This window comes from Rhagoletis zephyria, unplaced genomic scaffold (assembly GCF_001687245.7).
Source record: "Rhagoletis zephyria isolate East Lansing unplaced genomic scaffold, Rhagoletis_zephyria_1.1 Rzeph_scaffold_01600, whole genome shotgun sequence".
In the NCBI taxonomy this organism is placed as follows: Eukaryota; Metazoa; Arthropoda; class Insecta; order Diptera; family Tephritidae; genus Rhagoletis; species Rhagoletis zephyria.
The window spans coordinates 82,983-106,318 of NW_016158684.1; the positions used below are offsets into that span (position 1 = coordinate 82,983).

Consider the following 23,336-nt stretch of genomic DNA (forward strand, 5'->3'; position numbering starts at 1 on the left):
TTGACACATTTTATTTCCATTAAGCGCATAGTTGTTATTTATTCCTTGCTTTCCGCTGATTTCTTGCCAGCCAACGTTTCTATAGCGACAACTGTACGTTCGAGCAATGCCAATAAACGCTCTTCCCGCGCGTCCATGCGTTGCAGCAATTCTTCATCGCGCTTCTCGCGTCGCTTTAAGTACTCGATCAGTTCGTAATTTGTACTATCACCGCCATCGGTAGATGTGGAGAGTTTGCGTTTGCTTTTTGCAGAGCCACCACCGTTACCATCACCACCGATAACGCTGCTGCAATCGGAAATGTTATCGGTGTCGACAATAACGTCCGGATGAAGGATGTTGGGGTCAATGTTGTGCGGATAGTAGTTTTGTGATCTGCAAAGCGGAGAATTTAAAAAATGATATAAGCAATCACAAAAAAAAACCGATGTTGATTACAAAACTAAAATTGTTTCCATAGATACAGGAAATAGTAGGCCTGCTCGATGAGTGCACTAAAAGTGCATCTGCGATAATACAAGACGTTTTTGTTCGTCTCGCTTTAACAGCCATCTTGCCAATTTGCCTCTTTGACAAACTACTTTCTATATTACCACGATTTTCATGAAAAAGTACTAAGGAACAAGTCTACATAGAATACCAACCAATTGCTATAAAAAAAACAATGCGGATCGATAGAACTTTCAAAGCTGATTTTAACAATTTCTAAATTATCTGGCGCAATTAAAAGAGGTTAAAACTTCAGCTTTTCTATATACATACGGTGCCGGACAAAAGTACCGGCACAGTGAATTTTTCGCAATATGAGTAAAGTTTTTTATTTCTATTTGTTTTCAATAATTTTTTATAAAAATGTTAAAAATAAAATCTTCAAACTTTGTGCAAGACTCAGTAAAACTCAATAAATTTGCATAGTAATTTGCAATTTTTTATTCAGATTTCCTAGAAAAATTCTAAGTATGTAGTTTTATAGCCCATTTAATTTTTAGTTTTAACAAAGTGCACGTTTGAAGTTGCAGAAAATCACGTAGATTTTTGGGAATTTTTTTAGTGGAAGGTGTTGCTCATTTTCTCCATACAAAAACTAATTGTTGAACATACTTTGTATGGAAGAAAAACTTATCGAAAATAAATTAGAATAAAAAAATTTGCTTATATTGCGATAATCGTGACGGTGAATGTCCGGTTATCGGGAATTTCACTGTATATCCAGTTTTAAAATTTCCGTCAACAAAATTTTAATGAGCTAACAAAAATAAATAAAATAATAATAATAGATAGGCGCTGATACATATGTAAGTGTTTGGTAGGGTGGTAAAAAACAAAGTAGACTCGGAATTTTAATGCTCTCACCCCTAGGATTGTTCTGAACCGACAAATATAAAAATTTTATTTTTGTTTTTGAAATCAAAAAATATTCAGAGGTCGTTCCAAGTTTTCCATGTATTTCATAATGGGAAAACGCAACGTTTCGTAGAAGTGGTATGGAGTTCTTGAAAATCAATATTTTGGTTGGGGGTTTTGGTGGACCTATAAAATATAGGTACTATGAAAAATGGTTAAATAAAAAATTTGTTATTATTATTGGGAATCTCCTGCAGGGGAACGGAGTTTTTCGATCGAAAAATATTGATTTTAAAAAATCCCATTCCTAGCAATTTTTTAATTTCAAAATAAAACATGTAAGAAAGTCTAAGTTCGGGCGGAGCCGAACATTAAATACCCGGCGCAAGTATTTAATATATGACTTTCACCTTTCCGAAAGCTACCGCTACATGGTAAGCCGAGCGTATCAATTTTGAGTAAATTAGAGACCTTAAATTTTAAAATTTTGAAGTTTCAAGCAGTTCAGAAATTTACCGTTATATGAAAAGCGGCCTCAATTTTAGTCCGATTTTAATAATTTTCAACGTTTTGCTTTTGTGTGGTGTTTGGTACAAATCGGTAGAACGGTTACCTAGATACATATATGTGATCATAAGTGGGCGGTGCCACGCCCATTTTCCAAAATTTTATCATAAATGTATTTCTTGGTTAAGAATTGTTCCCAGCATAAATTTTGAATAAATTAGCTTTTATATTTTCTGATTTATCGAAGAATTTGTATTTCTCTAAATTACCGTTATATGGGATGTGGGCGTGGTTATTGTCCGATTTTAAAAATTTTCGGCCATTTGGTATGTTGTGCGAAGGCCAACAACTGTGCCAAGTTTGGAAGAAATTGGTGCAGCGGTTACCAAGATATACACATGTAACCATAAGTGGGCGTGGCTACGCCCATTTTCCAAAAATTTATAATATTCTTATTTTTCGTCTAAAAGTTATTGTAAATATTAATTTTGAGTGAATAATCTCCAGTAGTTACTAAAATATCACAGTTTTCGTATTTCTGAAAATTACCGTTATATGGGAAGTGGGCGTGGTTACGGTCCGATTTCGCCCATTTTCAATACCAACCTACCTTGGATAAATGGAAACCTACATACCAAATTTCGTTGAGATATCTCAATTTTTGCTCGAGTTATCGTGTACACGGACGGACGGACAGACGGACGGACAGACAGACATGGCTTAATCGACTTCTCTATTCATACTGAGCATTTATGTATACATTTGTCTATATCTATCTCGATTCGTTTTGGCTGTTACAAATAACCGTTATGTGAACAAAATTAATATGCCCTTGTGCACAAGTGTCCTCGGGTATAAAAATATAGGAGTATATTTTTTCGGTATAGAACAATCCTAGGGGCGAGAGCGTTAAAATTCTGAGTTTACCTTTTCACATGCAATTTTGGACCACATACATACATACACATGTATAAAATATTAGCTCTTAGTTATGTGTAGCCAAAATAAAGTCGACTCCAAAGTTAGTTGCAGATCTTTTGACAGATATCCCATTGAAAATTATGTCACAAAAACTGAAATTGACTTTAGAGTCGACTTTATTTCGATTATATCTACGGGCCACTGTGTTTTAATAAACTAAATTACCATTTAATGTACAACTTAATATATGTATATATACCTACTATTTTCGTAAATTTAGCTTTTCTTAATATACTACCATTTATGACTAAAGTCACAAAAGAATGAGCCATTAATAACTACGAATTATAGTACTAAACTTAGGGGCATTGCGCAAAGGGGCTGCTCTTCTTCACCTTTCTCTCTTGCTCCCGTATTGCTACCATTTGTAAGGGAGCCGTCGAAACGAGCTGTCACTATGTAGAACACCTTGTATTATTCTTTATCTTCTTCTTCATTGGCGCTGTAACCGAATAAACAATTTTGGCCGATTCCAAAACAGCACGCCAGTCATTTCTCTTCAGTGCCAACAGACGCCAATTGGAAATGCCTAGTGAAGGCAAGTGCTTCTCCACCTGGTATTTCCAACGCAGAGGAGGCCTTCCTTTTCCTCTGTTACCAGCATCGCCGCCCGCGTTAAATACTTTCAGAGCAGGAGCGTTTCTGGCCATTTCAACGACATGGCCAAGCCGCCGGAGCCGCTGAATTTTAATTCGCTGCGCTATTTATGCCTACATCGTTGTAAAGCTCATGCAGCTCACCGCGTAGAGGTCCGTAAATCTTTCGCTGAATCTTTCTCTCGAAAACTCTAAGAGTCGCTTCATCAGATGTTTTCATTGTCCATGCTTCTGCGCCATACACCAGCACAGGCATGATGAGTGCCTTATAGAGTGTGATCTTTGTACGACGAGATAGGACTTTATTTCTCAATAGCCTATTCAGCCCAAAGTAGCACTTGTTGGCAAGAGTGATTCTCCGTTGGATTTCAAGGCTGACATTATTATTGGTGTTAATGCTGGTTCCCAAATAAACGAAGTTGGCAACTTTTTCAAACTTGTAACTGTCAACAGTGACGTGTGTGCCAAGACGCGTAAGCTCTGACTGTTTGTGTGATGACAGCAGATATTTCGTTTTGTCCTCGTTTATCACCAGACCCATTCGCTTTGCTTTTCTATCTAATCCCGAGAAGGTAGAACATACTTAGCCCTTGGTTTTACTGATAATATCGATGTCGTCGGCATACGCCAGTAAGTGTACGCTCTTGTAAAGTATTGTCCCTGAGTGGTTCAGTCCTCACCGAACACTTTTTCCTACACTAGGGTACTCCACGAACATACCTATTTTCAAAATTTAGTATAGATACTATTAAAATAAACATATCCAAAGTCTTATCGATAACACAATCGATAGTGGTTCGTTAAATATATCGAAAAATACAGATATTACAAATACTATTAAAATATATATATCGAAAATCTCATCAATAGTCATTCGATAACTTCCCGATTAATTTAAAATATATCGAAAACTTTTTCGATAAATTAATGAATATGCATATCGATTACTTTAAGATAATACAATACCTACATAAGTATGTATATGTATTTAGTACCGACCAGCGTACATTTTCGTATTAAAACTAAAACATCGATATTTAAATTTCAATTTGTAGCAACCTTTAATTCTTTTCATCGGCGTTTATTTCTTCGGCTCTTACTTACCCATTGTAGTTAGTCTGCATCAACTGTATATCATCCGGATTGAATTCTCCCTCGGACATTGGCTCAGACCTGCATTAATGTAACAGAAACATAATTAATGCATTAATTAAATTTCTAAAAAATAACTAAATAGTTATGCGCTGAACTCACTTCATTGAGATGTTATGCTCGCCATTGGGCAAACCCAACGGCGCTACGCCATTGCAGTCTTTCTCAAAGTGTGGTCGCAGCACATCCTTAATGCCACCATTGCCGACATGGGGTGCCAGCAAATTGCCCACTGCGGTTGCTCCGCCACCACCAACTGCTAAGCGGGCCACATCGTTCACAACATTCGCACCACCATTTAGTGGCCGGGCGCCATTCAGCTCGCCCGTATGTTGCGGTTCCGCAGCGCCGTTGCCACGCTCCATCCCACCTACTACACCGCCCACGCCAGCGCTGACGCCATTTTCCCTCATTTCCTGTTCCTTCCGCATGGCTACATTCATTGCAGCAGCCGCAGCTGCTGCTGCTGCTGCCGCTGCTGCGCTTGCGCCTGGTGGCAGATGCAATGACGCGCTGCCATCACCATACATACCCCCCATACTGCTGCCACCTTCCAGCCCGTCACCTAGCTGTGCTTCCACAAAGTGATTGGGCAGAAAGCGTTCCATCTTACTATTATTGCTACTTGAGTCGGTGGAGAGGCTCTGCAGCAAGCTGTGTTGCATTACAGCAGCCGCCTCTTTGCCCAGATACGCAACACCCAGTTCAGCGGCCTGCCGCCGGCGCTGATAGTAGGAGAGTTCTTTGTGGCTTTTGGCAATCAACGCCAGCCGCTTGCCATTCGCCGAACCCCAACATTCGCCGCGTTGCTCTTCGATTTCCTTGAACAGAAACATGTAGGGCCAGTTGCGGCGTACGTGCCGCTCAGGATTCTTCTTTAGTTGTGTGTAGATCTTTTTTAAATTTTCATAACGATTGCAACACTGTTTAGCCGAGCGCTTGCGTGCGCTAAATCGATTCAATACTTCTGCGACCATTTCCCAGACGCTGGCGTGATTTTTGCGATTCGATTGGAAGGCACTCTGAATGCGCTCGGATTTGACGATGTTCAACAGCGCAATGGATTCGGGCACATTGAAGTAGCTTTCGGGGGTACGCGGCGCGCGATGATGGTGATAGTTGCCGGTGCTGTTGCTGTTGCTGCTACCATGGCCGTTTCCGTGGCCGTTACTAGGCCCATTTTCATTACTGGACGGCGTCGTTGGCGGTTTGGTGTCCTGGAAAGGGAGAAAAATTAAAAAAAGATAAGATATGACTGAGTTTAAAAGTTTTTATAAAAAATGCATTAAAAATTATGGACCTTTTATTAAAAAAAAAAAGAAATTGCCTTGCCAGACAGCGGGTGAAAGTTTTATTTATTTAGATTTCCCACACCAAATTTTTCTTATTAAAAAAAATATATAGTTCATTCAATAGCAAAAACCAAAGGCGTAAATTTTTTAATTTCATACAGACTTCGGGAAAATAATGCAAGAAATACCAAGAAATTTTAAACTTCAATTCGATTTTTTAGATAAATTGTATGTATGTATGAACGCATTTTGTACTTAATTTGCAAGTTTCAAGTCGCTAAAAATTACCGTTGATTTTTGTAATTTTTTTTTGTCAATGGTTCTGCGCATTTTCCACTATATAACGCATGAATAAAATACATTTTTGTATGGAAGAAAATGCGCAACATCCTCGACAAAAAAATATTCGCAGGTCTTGAAACATGCACTTTATTATACTATAATTAAATCAGCTACAAAACTGCATACTCAACATTTTTCTAAGAAATCGAATTGAAAAATTGGAAATTCCGATGAAAATTTCTTGGTATTTCTTGCATTTTCACCGAGCTCTGTATGAATTTAAAATAAATAAATGTTCGGGGTTTTTGCTGTTGAATGAATTATGCATATTTTGAACGCCCGCTGTATAGTTACCGTACCGAAAAAAAACGTTCGTCGTGAGTCTAAAGCATTTTTGTAAGGTAATTTCGATATTTTTTTTTTTTGCTGAACAAAGCGGTTGCTTCTTACAAGCTTTTAGATCAAATTATGCAATCAATATATGACCAACTTCCCGATGACCTAAAGACTTGAAACTTCAGACTTACCTCTGAACCCGATGACAATGCAATATGAAAGATGACCTAATCCGATAGGTGGCACAGGAGTCGAGATATTTGAAAGTACCACGGAACACGCCAATGTTAGTAAAATAAAGCTCACCAAAAATCATTAAACTTTTGCTAAGGAAGTAAGTATTTCGAATATTCCAATAGAACTATGTAGTATTAAAAAAAAAATTCATTGTCGAATGTAGGTGTCACCGAAAAAATGTAAAAAGGCCACTCCCCGGTTCCAAAAATTTTTTTTTTTTCGAAATTGGTTAGCAAAAATACTTTAGACTCAGGAGTGTACGCCGAAGTGGTTTTTGCTACGGTCGAATGTACTATGTACGTATGTATGTATGTATGTATGTACATATGTATGTATGTATGTATATCTATGTATGGAGTAATTCCCGCCTCAAATTCTCCGGATTGGATTCAAATGGTAAAACAGTTGAATTTATTGAGATTTTTGAGTGCATCAGGCACTTGAGTTGGAATGCCAGTTGGAACATCTGTTATATACATTTGTGCGTACTACATATTTATGTACAAATATACATACATATGTATGTATATACCAGCATGTATACGATTAGAAATTCGTCTTTGTCTATGAGTACTTAGAACATTTGTTAGAGCAACGATCTTGCTTAGTTGTTATTGTTTTTCGTTGGTACGAGTATAAAAATAGTCAGCGATTTCAAGAAGACAACGCAATGCTTTCATAGGCCTATAAACATTGAATATAACATACGTTAAAAAAAAAACCAAAAAAAAAATCGTATATACAAATGTTACATATCTACAGATGTAGTTATGTACATACATAAATATGGGCAAAAGTACATATGTATGTATATTTATAGGAAATCGCCGTACGATTTCAATGGGATCAACCGCTAAGAGCAGTCACACTGCAAGTGACTAAAGACGATACATATGAATATACACATACCTAAAGATATGTACCCTGCAAACCATTTTTCAGAGTATTCTGAATTGTAGAGAACTTAAAAAAATCGTAAAGATCTCATCCGATTTTTCGCCGAATTGGGGAAAAATCGGTAAAACAATGAAAATAATGCTGCCGTATGAAGAATTTCATGCAGATTTTTTTCAGAATTTTCTTTATTATTGGTACATAAATTTCTTTGCGAGTTCGTGTCAACCACTTCATATAATTTTCATTGAAGATTCGTAAAAAATTGTCACAGAAATGAAATACTCCTAAAGATTTCGTTAAGATCTCGGGAACTTTGGTGGTTTGCAGGGTATTTACATTGTGCATACATGCATATGTATGGAAGCAGTACAGTAGCTGGTTTTTCGCATTTTTAAACAATTTTTGTTTTCACTTTTTCCACGCTTTGTTTCGATTTTTACTGTATTAAGTTTGCTGAAAACAAGCAGAAAAAAACGCTTAACACATAAGTAATACAAGCGATATCCCAGTTGTTGCACGCAAAATCCAAACCAGCGATGAGAAAGCTCGTTGTTGCACGATCACCCAAAGTGATCCCATCTTTTGTAGTTGACTGGTTGTTGGCTGTTGACTGCCTGGTAGCTTCGGGCCATAGCCAATAGTGAGGCTGTGGGGATTAGTTCCTCGCATTTTCTGCCCTCTTTGTCGCCTTACGCCCCTACAATCGCTCACTCACTCTTTCAGCCGTTCACTGTCGGGCGGCAGATGGGCGGTCGGTCGGTCGGTGGGGCGCGCGTTTTAAGCATATCATCGTAGTATGGATATACTACATTCGTATGCACATTTAGTACGTTAGTACACTCATTATAGTACTGTTGAACGACGATGATCATGGTGAAGATGAGTGTAGTACGAACATTTTTATGTATGTATACTATATGCATATACTGTGTGTAGATACTGTATGTGGTGTGTAGTTATATTAATAGAAAAACTTATATGTATGTATGTATGTACCAGCATAGCGCATGTACATACATATGTATGTAAATCGCGTAGAGAAATACTTAAAAATAACTTACCATTTAGTAATTTAACAAAGCAGAGAAAGAACTCTGTTGTTGCCAGCTTTTCTACCACGAAATGAAATCAACGCGATCATTAAAAAAAAAATATGTAACATACATACATATATACAGTGGTCCACAAAATAATAGGAGTGCGATATTTTGGTCAGTTTTTGCTATTTGTCTTTTGTTTATTTAATGTTTATTATTTTTATACAAAAGTCAAGCTGGGTATACAACAAATAATGAATAAATTCATACTTCATTCTTTGTACAAAAATTATTAAAATTCTGTAAATTTTCACCAAAATATCAAACTTTTTAATCAGAATCTTCAGAGAAAATTCTGGTATGCAGTTTTATAGCCCATTCAATTCTAGTCTGAAGAAGTGCAAGTTTCAAGCTGCTAAAAAATTCCGTTGATTTTTGGCAATTTTTTTTGCTGGCACTGTCCCCATATAAAAGAAAATTGTCGAACATACTTTGTATGGAAAAAACGTGAAACACCTTCAACCGAAAAAATTCTCAAAAATCAACGGAATTTTTTAGCAGCTTGAAACTTGCACTTCTTCAGACTAGAATTGAATGGGCTACAAAACTGCATACCAACATATTTTCTAAAGATTCTGGTTAAATAGTTTGAAATTTTGGTGAAAATTTGCAGAATTTTTATAATTTTTGTACAAACTTGAAAATGTAAATTTATATGGTGTTTGTTGTATTACCAGCTAGGCTTTTACAAAAAAATACGAAACATTAAATAAACTAAAGACAGATAGCCAAAACAGGTTAAAATATCCCACTCCTATTATTTTGTGGACAACTGTATGTAACTAAATAGCGACTGAGTATTACTTACATACGTACGATCGCTTGTGTATATGTAACGGGTGTTCCAAATAGTTTTTTTTTAACAAAAGGTCTTTTGACATTTACAGCTTCTTTCTAAAACTGGCTAATAAGATGTGCTGCTGCAAAGCCAGCTCACGATGAATGAAATCGTGTTCCATAGGTAATGGGAATGTTCGATCTTTCGAATAAATCAGTAATATATTCAAAAAATTAAGTTTATTTTTTTTTTAATTTTTAAGGAAACCATTGGACCACTTTGTGGGTACATACATACATATAGAGTCCGACCGATTAATCGGCATCGGCATCAGCTAGTATCGCCCAAAAGAATCGGCATCGGCTTCGACATCAGCATCGGACGTTTTTGGCCTATTCATAGCCGATTCTTTTTACTTTTTCTGCACTTCATTCCACGTTTTTTAATTCTTGCATCTGACACACATCCACATCCACAAAAAAATTGCCAAAAATCAATGGTAAGTTCTAGCTACCTAAAATTTGCACTGCGCTTAAATAATTGAATGAGCTACAAAACTGCATACTAAGAATGTTTAAATAAAAAGTTTGAAATTTTTACTCACATGGTTTTTGTTAGATAACGAGTTACACTTTCATAAAAGTCACTGTATATATTGTTACGATTATCCTTGAATTAATTGCTGAATTCTTAAATCCTTCGCGTTCTTTTCACTGGATTGTTAAATTGTTTATATTACAAAAATACTTTCATTATTATTTTAAAATCTACGGTTACTGTTTATTAACAAATTGTATTTATAGTCAGCTGAATCTGCATATTTTCACTACTAACTATGAGTACAACCAGGAAATGTGGTTTCGAATGAACTATTTATTTTACATTGATTAAAGTAATGTGCTTCTCGCGAAGAGCTGTTCTGCCAGTTTCTTATATAATAGGTAACCATAACCTGGAACAGGTATACAATTTTGTGGACCTTGGTATCACAATGGATCCTAAGCTTAATTTTAATCTTCACATTAATGTGACAGTCAACAAGGCTAAAGGTGTACTTGCATTTGTGAAACGATGGTCAAAAGAATTTAGTGACCCTTATATCACTAAAACCCTGTTTACAACATTAGTTAGGCCGATTCTGGAATACGGCTCGGTGGTTTGGAATCCAAGGTATCAAATTTACTCAGACAAGATAGAATCAATTCAAAAACAATTCCTACTTTTTGCTTTAAGAAATTTCCGATGGGATTCTCAATATAGTCTTCCACCTTATACGAGTCGCTTAAAACTTATTAACCTTCCTACACTTGCCAGTCGCAGGGAAATGCTTGGTATAATTTTTATGGTTAAATTACTGACAGGCTCAATTTCAAGTCCGTCTCTTCTGGCTGATGTAAGCTTTAATGTTCCCTCACGCGTATCAAGACACTTTTGTCCCATATTTCTGAAAGCTTGTAAAACCAATTTTGAATTGCACGACCCACTCCGTTGCTTATGCCAGGATTTTAACTCTCATTCCAGCACGTTTGATATATCAGATCCGCTTTTCAGCATTAAGAAAGCGATACTCTCCTCTCTCAATAAGTGAATTATTGACATAAATACATAAAATCAGCTGATGAATTTAGTTCTGTAGCTGAACAGTTTTAGATCTCGACACTTAACAAACTCCTGCCTATCGTGACTCGGCACAAAAATTTAAAATATTGGTTCCGTACGTCATGCGGACTGCGCCCCTCGAGCGGATGGGCGGGAATGGAGGGTAAAAACCGTTGGGATATTATTATTATTATAAGACTTGGAACAAAGTATTGCAATGATATGTATGCATAACAGGGACATAACAGTTATAGGCTTTATCGAAAATCGTTGTTCCATAACAGTTATAAGCTGAGAAATATTTTTTCATTCGCCGATAAGAGTAATGACCCAAGGTTTATTTTTAAGTTGTTTGATAACAGTTATTGCCCAACGTTTATTTTTTATTTCCTTTTTGGTTGTTGTTGTTTCCGACAGGGTGGGTGTATGATGTATTATGGAACGAATTTCCGTCATCCCTTGTCAAATTTATTTATTTTTTACGTTGCTTGATAACAGTTATTACCCAACGTTTATTCTTACGTTGTCTGATAACAGTTATTTCACTCCCCCTATTTTATTTTCATCATCTTTATCTTCTTCTCCATCTCCGTTTTCGTCAATATTTTTATCTTGCAACGTTTATCAGACAACGTAAAAAATATACGTGGAATAATAACTGTTATCAAACAACGTAAAAAATAAACGTTGAGCAATAACTGTTATCAAACAAATTAAAAAAATAAACCTCTTATCGGCAAAATAAAAAATATTTTTCAATATTTTTCATCTAGTAACTGTTCCCAGATAACAGTTATTTTTGGTCCCTGATTCATAAGCGATATACTGCTTTTAATTTAATTTATGTATGTGCATAAACAAGTGCATAGATTCTTGAATGATTTTTTGTTTTGTAATGTTATTTAGTTATTTGTTTATGTTTCTCTTTTGTTATTATAAAAGTTTATCAAAAACATTTGTTCTTGAATGCATTTATATTCAGGTAGTTTTTTTTAAGGAATCGACATCATTGCGTGATGGGGGTAAATAAATTTACAGGAATTGATCATGATATACCACGTTTGTCATTTTGCGAAATCACTTCATGAAACGTACGAAGCATCAGATCGGTCAAACAGTCAAAGAGGTTCGGCAAATGTTTCATCAGATTGTTAAAATTCTTAGAATGATTGGAACAAACGCTTCATGGAAGTCTCTAAAATGCATCAATGAAAGTCTGATAAAATGATCATTCATAAGAGATTCTCCCGGCATCAGTGTGACATTCCGGCAACATCATTCCAGCCGGTTTAAAAGTAACCGAGACGATTGCAACGTAACCGACGTAAATCAAGACGAAGACGAACGACGGAGTTACAAAATTACAAGCAAAAAAATATCGCCCATCGTTCGAGATATATAAAGAGGCTGTAAGATATGAAAATTCCATAGACCCCCACACAATGTGCGTCAATCCGGCATTAGGTAAGTACCTGTTTCCACCGATTTTTTGGAATATCTAGAGGCGGGTTTTTTGAAATCTTGATTTTTCAAATATCGAATAAACCGGATTTTTTTTATTGAACAAAACGGGTATTTTTCATTTCTTCGAAGTTTTCGGTGGTACCGATTTTAGTCATATCCCGCCACGCGAATGCGCCAAGTCAGTGGTTCCCAACCTTTTCCAGCTGGCGACCCAGCTTTCCTTACCGTAATACCTCCACGGTCCATGGGTCGATGGTGTAGTGAAAACTTTATTTTTATCGAATCACTTGCTTATGTATAGATAATTTATAGCACGTCATTTCAAAGTGATGTTGTTTGCCACTTATGTTCATTTACTTGTTTTTAGGGATTTTCAATTAAAATACATTTTGTTTTCTACCAAAATCCATATAAACCCATGTTTTAAACTTTGTAAAAACTAAAAAAAAAATCAACAATTTTCATTTTCAGCCTAAAATGTATTCTTCACCTTCAACTCCACTTATCAGCTATTAAAACTTTTTTCTTAAAGCTGAGCAAAGGTGCTTAACTTAAGTTGCCGAAAGTTGCTTAAAAAACAGGAGACTTACATAAATATTTATCAATTGCTCAAAAAACGCTTATCAATTTCGGCAGTGTTATGTTATGTTTTCTTACCATACGTTTTAATACATTTTTTTTTTCGTTTCTACCTTCAACGATTAGTCGCAAAGTTTATAGCGTTAAATAGACGTTTACTGCTGATAGCGGTTGCTGACGGTGATCTTTCATGACCCAGTGCTATACTTTGTTACAATTGACTAGACAATGTTGCTAGTAGCTTAGCAAACGATCAATAAAACTGTCTGTATTAAAATCGTATGCATAATAAATACATTAATATGTACATAGATACTACATATATGTACTTGTAGTATGTTCCAGTATGCAAACGCAGATGTAGGTATGTCGTTGTACGCTCGTACGTTCTTCGTACCTAGGTTGTTTGTTGCTTCGAAAAAAAGTACGGGAGGCTATTAATATTTAGAAGTTAACCTTTTTGGCCTTTAACGACAATGAAAATAAAATTTTAAATAAAAAAAATACATTAAGAACACAACGCTTAAGAATAATGTTAGCAAAGTAAGGGCAAAATAACATTATTGAAAAAATGGAACATAGCCTGACAAAAGTACGCGTATACACAATACATACAACAAACAGCTATTGCGGAATTTTTTTGCAATTAAAAAAATTTAGAAATTTACTGCACATGTGTATGTAAGTATAGATTGGTTAATAAATTACTTCAAAAAAATATTCAAAATTTGGACATAATTTGCAATATACATATGTACGTACAAATGTACATATGTTTTCATTTTTGCTTATCTTTACCTTATGAGCAAAACAATTAATAAATTAATAAAACAAATTTTTATCATATTTTATTTAATTTTATATATTTTTGATTTTTAATATTTATGATTCCAGCAGTTTAACCTTGTTTTCGAAACCGGAGACCGAAAATATGATCGACACAAATCATTTCTAAGCAAAAAGCAAAACCGACTTCAATTTTCATATAAAAAATTTAGGAGTACCGTTAATTTTTCATGATCCAATGATCGGATCTAAACCAGATTAGTATGGGACCACCTGTGAGACACTACCTTTCCAATGCAAAATTATCGAAATCGGTTGACGTGGTCCAAAGTTATGCGGTAACATACATAAAAAAAAAAGAAAATATTCCGACGAATTGATAACCTCCTCCTTTTTTTGAAGTCAGTTAAAATTAATTCAACAAAAACAGAACAAAATTGAAATAACAGAGGTATGCATACAACGTGATAAACTGCTGATAAATTTCATAAAATTATAAATTCCATACAAATTTATAATTATATCACGCTTACCGGCAGTTTGTAAGTGCGGCAACGGTAAGTCCTAGCTACATTAAACTTGCACTTTATCATACTACTAAAATTAAATGGGCTACAAAACTGCAAACCAACATTTTTCTAAAAATTCTGATTAAAAAGTTTAAAATCTTTATGCAACTTTCTCTAATTTTTGAACAAAGTTTGAAATTCGGACCTACATTGTTTTGTTAGAAAACCTGGTTAATATTATCCCGCCACTGTACATACATGGATATCAATCGGGCATATGCTGCATATATTTTTTAATATAATTAATGCAAGTAATAACTATTTAAGTACATATATTTTGTAAATCAGTAAAAATGACCGCCTCTGATTTAGTCCCCTCTTAGCCTCTTTAACACTAACAGTCATTCAAAGGTACACATGTGCACGCATTCCTCGTACTCCTTATGCATATTCACATCAAATACATATATCACCATTGAGCCACTGCATCGTTGGTTTCTTAAGTATATCAGCGGCAATATTTACATATCCATATATATACGCTCATACATATTTACTTAGAAATGTGCTATATCAGGTCAGATATTTATATGGTCATATCCTTGTGGTCAGCTGATTAAGTTTACCCAAATTGTTCCAGATTAATTTTTTTTTAGATTTGTTTTCTTTCTTCTATGTACAGGGTAAAAGTAGCTTCAAAGTACAGGGAAAATATGACTGCAACTTTGGGAGTAATATAGTTCGTCCGATATCGGCCGTTGCCATATGGCTACACGGGGCGTATTCCAAATGGATTGTTAGAAGGCAGTATTTGGTTAAAATATAAAATAATAAAAATATTATTTATAAGTTTTAATACATTTACTGAAAGTATTCTGCTTTCAAAGGGGACTTAGGAGTTCATTTTTGGTAGGAAAAGTAGCAAAACATTTCAAACATAAACCCACATCACATTTTATACAGGCTACTCGTCTTATGGTTTTACATGCTTCGTTTTTTGTCATTTTGAATGGGTCACAAGAAGATACATATAAGATCACAGTGTAGGGACCCTAGAGGCTATAGCATCGAGCTGTCAATTAAATCCCACACAAAGTATTTGGGAGTAGTATTGGATAGTAAGCTGATGTGGAAGCGCAATGTTGAGGAAAGAAGAGGATGAAAAGGCCAGTAACGCCCTTTGTTCATGTAAGAGAATGCTGGGAGTCACAAGGGGGTCTGTCACCTACCCTGATGCATTGGTATTACACGGCCATAGTCAGACCAATACTGCTTTATGGCGCTTTGGTGTGGTGGAATGTCGCAAGAAATTCCTTATATCTCGGCCAATGGAGAAATTACAGCGCCTCGCTGCACTGTGCAAAAGAAAGATTGCAGAATTATTACCGGATTGCTTACGGGGCATATCCAGGTGGCTGCGCATGCACAAACATTTAATGGGTTATAAAACTGCATACCAAAAAGTTTAAAATTATTGGGTCTAGTTGTTAAGTTTGTTGAATTTTTGTAACAAGTTTGAAATATGGATTTATGTGGTGCTGATTATGTAATGTGTTAGGTTAGGTTAGGTTGGAGTGGCAGCCCCGCGCAGAGCGCGGAGCACACGTGGGCTGGAAAAGCCCGTTGTAATACCATTGGCCGAAGCCATTTGTTTCTTTCCCTTCCTTAGTAATTGATCCACCGAGTGCTTTTTATATAGCACAAAAAGTCGAGGACGTTCGCCGAGTTCAAATCGGCTAAACAATCTAGAAAGTACTTGTTGAAGAATCGGTTGCGCGTGTTGGCCAGGGCGGGACAATGGCAGAGATAGTGTTCAACGGTCTCCACCTCTTTCTCGTCTCTGCAACTGCGACAAAAATCGTTGGTGGGGTATCCTAGTATGTAATGTGTTAGACTTTTATAAAAAATTATAAAAATTTTATAAACAAAATAATTTAAAACCAAAACTTTTCAAAATGTCACTTAACTTAATCAGCTGACCACAAGTGTACGGTTAGAATTCATTCCCCTGCGTGGCAATGGGTGGTTGTTGATGCTGTTGTTGCTTTGAAGCGTTACATTTTATTATAATGCGACGCGCTTTTTATTAACTAGGTTCTAATGTTTTATTTATTATTAAATATTTATAGGAATGGTGCATATATGTATGTACTATATGTATGATTGAGCAAGCAATAATGAAGGCGTAGTTGCAGCGCGAATATATACATATGTATGTACATAGCTATGTATACATATATGCAGAAATGTACCCAAAGCATGGATCGTTTATTTTTTATTGCATTGCTGTGCAATACTCGTAGTAATTGTACATATGTACATACATAGGTACTACATACTAAGTATTTATATATGTATGTGTGTAAATATTTTGCGAAAGTCATACAAATGTTGGTACATATGTGAGCAAAAATGTGGCCATCATATGGGAATTCATTGAGTCTTTTACAAATTTTTATTAACTCTCTTTTGGTATGTTCGACACTCCGCAAATTCAACGAGTCTTATTAGTATTTCTTCTATCCAAAAGTAACTCCCAAGCGGAATCTGGAGGGGTACGATAAAATAATTATTTTTGCTGCAAAATTCTTGAAGTCTTATCAACCGACTACTTTAGCAAAATAATTACCGATTAGTTGATGAGCGAAATTGTTATATCTGGATGAAAAATGAAGCGCAACATTTCTGGCCAAATACGGAAGAACTATGAACCACAAGGAGAACTGAAACACTCCATCTTACTTGGCACGATGTAAGACTGATTAAAGGCTTTCTTAATGAAGCACTTGTAAAATGTGGGAGATGTGCCTTTCGACCATGTAGGTTATGTAATGAGGAGCAGGAAACAGCGCAGATATATAAGCATTGATCGCACTTTAAAAAAATTCTGTGTGGTAGAATCTGGGAGATTTCAAAAAAAAAGTGGTAGATTTCAAAAAATGTGGTAGATCTCTGGGTTTGGATCAAACTTTGTACAAAAATTATGAAAAATCTGCAAGGTTTCACCTAAATGGCAAACTTTTTAATTAGACTCTAAAAAATTTAATTTTAGTATAATAAAGTGCAAGATTGAAGTTGCTAAAAATTGCGTTGAGTTTTGGCATTTTTTTCCTTGACAGTGTAAAGCAGTTGCTTCCATATTAAGATATTTTTCGAACATATTTTAAAAGATTTCTGCAACCTTGCGGAGTGCTGCCATCTTTTCTTTTTATCACATCACGAAGTAGCGAACAAATGTGGCACGTTCCAGAAACAGCTAATTGGGATTTGCCGCCTTTGACAATTCTCAAGTAAAAGTAAACAACGCCTCAGAAACCTTAGATACACTTACATTTGCTAATACTTTCACAAAAATTTCACCTTTTTTAACATTTTCGCTATTATGTAGTTCTTTTTATAAATCATATATTTTGCAATTTAACATAATAAAACCACGTTTCCTCTCGAAAAATTGAGAAAATTACTATTTTACAGTTTATTTTATCCTCCCATTCGGCTTTATTTACTTTTACTTGAGAAATTTCATCGTCGCCGGGAATGCGGAATCTTGCATCATGTCATTCTTGTTACCATATCGAGTTTAGTTTTGGACAATTTTTGCTCTTAAAATTAGGGAAATTATGTCAAGCAAAAATAAAACTACTCAAAAACGCGAATATGTGGTAGATTTCAGACCTTGAGTGGTAGATGTGGTAGATGCTCAAAAAAGTGGTAGATCTACCACAATGTGGTAGAAGTCCGATCACTGCATATAAGGTGTGACTATGAAGCCTTTACAAGGGTAAATGTCACAATGGATACATAGTATAAAAGTATGTTTACATATGTAGAGATTATCCTAATTTTCGCGCTCAACTTTCTTATCTATAATTAGGAAAATAGATATAAAATTCGTCCCTCGTTATTCTGTTGTTATAAAATAATCTCGGACTAAACCGATGACTTCCGGTGTTTAACTTAGTTTTATCGATTATTTTTGCGAAGAAGAGGAGAAATGACAAATGTGGAAGGAAACAAAATGGGCGGTAGCAAAAAAGCGATTCGTACAGATATTTTTAATAAAATTTTTAATTAAAACATACTATACATACTTAAATAGCTTTTTAAAGCAGAACAACGTGATCACAGTGGCACAGAATGAACTTAACTTTTCTGTGTGGTGAGAATTACAAGCACAATAAATTTGACGGCTAATAATCGGAGATTTTCCTGTGTATACGGGGTGTTTTACAAACGAGCTTTCATTGAGATTATCTTTATATGTAAACGCACTTTAAGTCGTGTGCCCGCAGCTTAAAATTGATACTGAGAGCAATATTGTCCCTTGTCAGATTAGCTACCTCTCGGTTGGGACGAAGTGGTAGCAAGAGTGACCACAAGAAAAAAAAAACACCTCAACGAAGAATGGGCTAGTAAATTATTTAATTATCTGGCATTCACGTGAACATAGATATGTATGCACATAAGTAAGGCGAATGCATAGGTTAATATATGTACATATTTATATATTGATGTTTATGTATCTAAATATTTTTAATGCAAGAGCTTACATACATTTTACTCCACCTATCTACATGCCTTCACGCTTAAAAATTTTCATGCATACAACCATTTCCCACACGTTCTTCAAAACTCAAAATAGCCTATTTGTCAAAACATGCGAAAAATTATTTCTAAGCTCATTTTAATTAATGTGGAAGTGAAACTTTACTTCTGTGTTTTTGCAACAATTAAAAGAAAATATTTGCTTCAGATTTTGTAGGATATACATTAGACTGCACCAGAAAAAAAATCGCGTTTTCGAACTGGCTGCCGAGATAGGTCGAGTGTAAGTGGAAAGTCAGGTGTCGATATACTAAGATATTTCGTAAAAATTAATACCTTTTTTGGTCTAGTGAGATACTGGTAATCGATACAGATATGACATTTTTACACTTTATGTAGATATATACATAATATGCACATCTTACGTAGGTATGTACTTATATAGTTATAAATTTAAATAATATATTTTTTTTTGTATTCGGCCCTATCGCGAATTTCACATGCACATATATTCCCAAAATTTATAAAACAAAACAAAAACAATTTTTCCCATTTGTTTTTGTTTTACACGTTGAATTATGGGAACGATTTATTCACATGGAATTGACGAAAGGGCTGATTTAATTTGAAATTTTGGAAATAGGTATTTTGTGTTTACATACATATGTACATATCTACATATATTCTTATGAATTTAAATGTTTAACATATTTACTTATCCACATACATATTTAATTTTTAAATGTACATATTTTATTTTTAAATGTAGTCAAACTTTTTGCATGTAATCGATTTGTGCAAGTAAAAAAAAAATCTTTAAAAATATCACTTAAATAAAAAAAGTTTTTGTTCGAATAAAACTTTTGAATAAAAAATTGTAGTTGCCAGAATTAAGAAGGGACCGAAAAAAATCACAGAAAACTCAGCCAACATGGGCGGTAAAGGTAAAAAAAAACGCGAATGTATGTAAATAGCCGTATGTATTTAGCAGTGCGCGCTACCACTTCGCAGGGCCTGGGTTCAAGCCCTGGTCAAACCAACATCGCAAAAAAATTTAGAAAAAAGTTTTTTTCTAAACAGCGGTCGCCCCTCGGCAGGCAATGGCAAACCTCCGAGTGTATTTCTGCCATGAAAAACAGCTTCTCATTAAAATACAATCGTCGTTCGGAGTCGGCGTAAAACTGTAGGTCCTTCCCCTTTGTGTAACAACATCAAGGCGCATGCCACAAATCGGAAGAGAAGCTCGGCAAAACTCTAACATATGTGTAAGTGCCAATAGTCTATTATTATTATTAGCTTCAAGTTTGAGTGACAATAAAACATTTTAAATCTATAAAAGCTATGGTTCGGCAAATGTGAAATATCGAGGGCTTTTATTCTTCTAACAAGCGATAAACAAGGTCAGCATCAATATCATCGATGACAGTTAACTCTGAGGTGAATTTTTATATCACAATTTAATTTTTCTGAAAATTGCAGATGGGTTGTTTTGAATAAAAGCCACCGATATGTGCTTACATAAATTTAGAAAATTTTTTTAAATGCCTCTTAAAAAAAAATTTCTTTTTAAACCAACAAAAAGCCGCCAAAAATCGTCACTGCAAATTTGCACACCCCCCACAGCACAAAATGCAAACAAATACATTTTCGTATGCACATTAGTAGATATGTATAAAATGCATGCATATCGCACACCTACATATGTATGTACAGTATCGGTCATATCTATAGCACGCCATTTCCAAGTGATATTGTGTGCCCCTTATGTTTATTTATTTATTTTTAAGAATTTTCAATTAAAATTTAGTTCATTTTCAGACAAACCCCATATATACCCAAGTTCAACAATTTGTAGAAAACTACAAAAAAGTGTAACAAATTTTCACCTAAATTTGAAACTTTTTTCCGGAAGTGTTAGAATTTTGTTGAGTACACAGTTTTTTAGCCCCTGCAATTTTAGTCTGATAATGTGCAAATTTCAAGTGGCTACGAATTACCGTTAATTTTTCCGAATTTTTTTTGTCGCATTGGCTTCCATATAATGAATAAACTTATTAATAAATTTATTTGTTTATGGAAGAAAACCGCAACACCTTTGGTGAAAAAAATTCTAAAAAATCAACGGTAACTTTTAGTCACTTGAAACTTGCACATTATCAGACTAAAATTGATTGGGCTATAAAACTGTGTATTCAGAAAAATTCAAACACTTCCGAGAAAAAAGTTTGAAATTTAGGTGAAAATTTGTTGCCCTTTTTTGTAGTTTTCTACAAATTTTTAAACTTGGGTTTATATGGGTTTTGTTAGAGAAAGAACTGTATTTTAATTGAAAATTCTTAAAAATAAATAAATAGACATAAGTGGCACACAATATCACTTTGAAATGGCGTGCTATAGATATGACCGATACTGTATGTATGTGGGTCTAAGGTGAGCTAACTAAAAAATCAGATCTGGAAATGTAACTGCTTTTGGATCGTACAAATTCAATGCAATTAATACCAAAACAGGCGTAACAATAGTTTTTTAGTTAGTGTACTTAATCAGCGAGAAAATCGTCCTGATTTTTTTTAAGTGATCGCGGTTTAGATCTACTATCGACATACATATGTATGAAGGTGTGCAATATGCGCATATAAGCATGTGCTCATATATTGATTTGTATGGTATATGTATATAACTTAAGCATAGTCTTTTAATATCCTTAAGAGCCGTACCATGATTTCCAATTTATTGCTCATAGTCAAGAGAGATTTTGTTTCACAACGTCTCTCCCAGTTGCAACTCTTCTTCGCTGTATCCGTTTTAAATTTTTTTTTTTGTATCTAAATGTAAACACACGCGCGCCAATGCTCCACCGACAATTCACTTAATTTTTTTTCTTCGCACGTTTGGTTTTTTTGCCACTTATTTTACATAGTATAAGTATCTGGTAAATTTACCGTCGATCCCACCCAACATTACGTCTACGGCTACCAACCAACACTACGATCATCGCGTTCGCTAAACTCGTCAAATACCGCTACAACCGCTACGGTTGCCATTGCTGCTTCTTCTTCTTCTGCTTCTTCTTCGGCTACCGTCTCTGCATTCTCTGTTGTTTTGTTGTTGCATACGTTTGTACATTCGCTTGTTTCATGCTCAACATCTATTTAGAATTTTTCCAATTTTTGTTTTTATTCCTCACTTCCTTATGGTTGTTGTACATAGGTTGTTTTATTTTTGTTTTTGTGCCGCTACACTACTACGATTGTTAGCTCATATCTACTACACATATCGACCGATGGTGGACCGATCATCGGTTTGACTGTGCTGCTGTTTTAGCGGCCGCTAGCTACTAACGATAGTCGTATGGGTATGATGTTGCTATTGTCGATGTTGTTGCAGCTGTTGTTGTCGTCGTTTCGAAAAGCGTATCCCAAAAATAACCCCCTGCATTCGTGTCGTTTTTCGTTGAAAAGTTTCGATTTTAAATATTTTGCATTCTGTGGTTCGTCGTGTAGCTAGTTTTCATTTTTAACGCCACTGCGAAGAGCATTGCTTGCTACTCTACTTACCAAAGTATGAACATACGAGTACAAACATTCACAATGACCGAATTCGAATTCAGTATCGAAATGATTTCAACGTTTTTCGTAAGCTGTTTTCTTCGATCTGTTTGTTGATCTGATGCTTCAACCTGTGAGAGCGCGAGAGCGTACATTTTGGCATCGAGAGCGATCAAGTTTTTATACATCCATACATACTATGTACGTACATATGTATAAAAGCACATTGCAGAGCAAATATCTTGATCGATGAGGCGTAAAGTAAAGTATACTCGTACTTCTTCACCTTTTATAAACCGACAATGATTAATTAAATTTCGTCGAGAAATTTAAGGCATGACAGAAAATTGGGACGCCCAGGTCAAAACGTAAAACTGCGGATCAGTGAGACACCCGATTGGATTCGGGTTATATATAAGTATAAGTTTGGCGGTTACGGATGGCTGGATCCGGTACCTCATAAGCCAAAGTCATATGACAAAAGAGGTCAGGCTACAGCTGGGAAATCACGTCGACGGCTGTGAATAGCCCTAATAACCTAGGGTTCATTTTGGCAGGTGCCTCTCCTTCTCCGCGCCTTCAATTACATTTGCCAACAACGTACAGAGCAGCAACAGAGGCCTCGAACCGCTCGCCGCGCGTGTAAAGAAATGTTGTTGGCAACATACAAGGCAAGTGGATGGCCGGTACTTAATTACTCTGCGCCAGTTTGGTCACCGGGGACCAGCAAAACGCAGTGGACGAAGCTACAGAAGTGCCACAACACAATACTCCCGAACAGCTGCAGGGTGTCTTCTGCTGTCGACA

The 23,336-nt window shown here is 35.4% G+C and overlaps 1 protein-coding gene across 1 annotated transcript; it reads right to left on the minus strand.

Annotated features, from left to right (window-relative positions):
- On the minus strand, positions 1 to 22,297 carry meso18E (Myb/SANT-like DNA-binding domain-containg protein meso18E). The gene is made up of 4 exons (XM_017618309.1): positions 21,699 to 22,297; positions 4,683 to 5,797; positions 4,533 to 4,601; positions 1 to 375 (listed from the first exon to the last, which is right to left on the minus strand). Exons 1-4 carry the CDS (start codon positions 21,720 to 21,722, stop codon positions 39 to 41), a joined length of 1,545 nt encoding a protein of 514 aa, XP_017473798.1. The 5' UTR covers positions 21,723 to 22,297; the 3' UTR covers positions 1 to 38.
- Between the last annotated feature and the right edge of the window lie 1,039 nt (positions 22,298 to 23,336).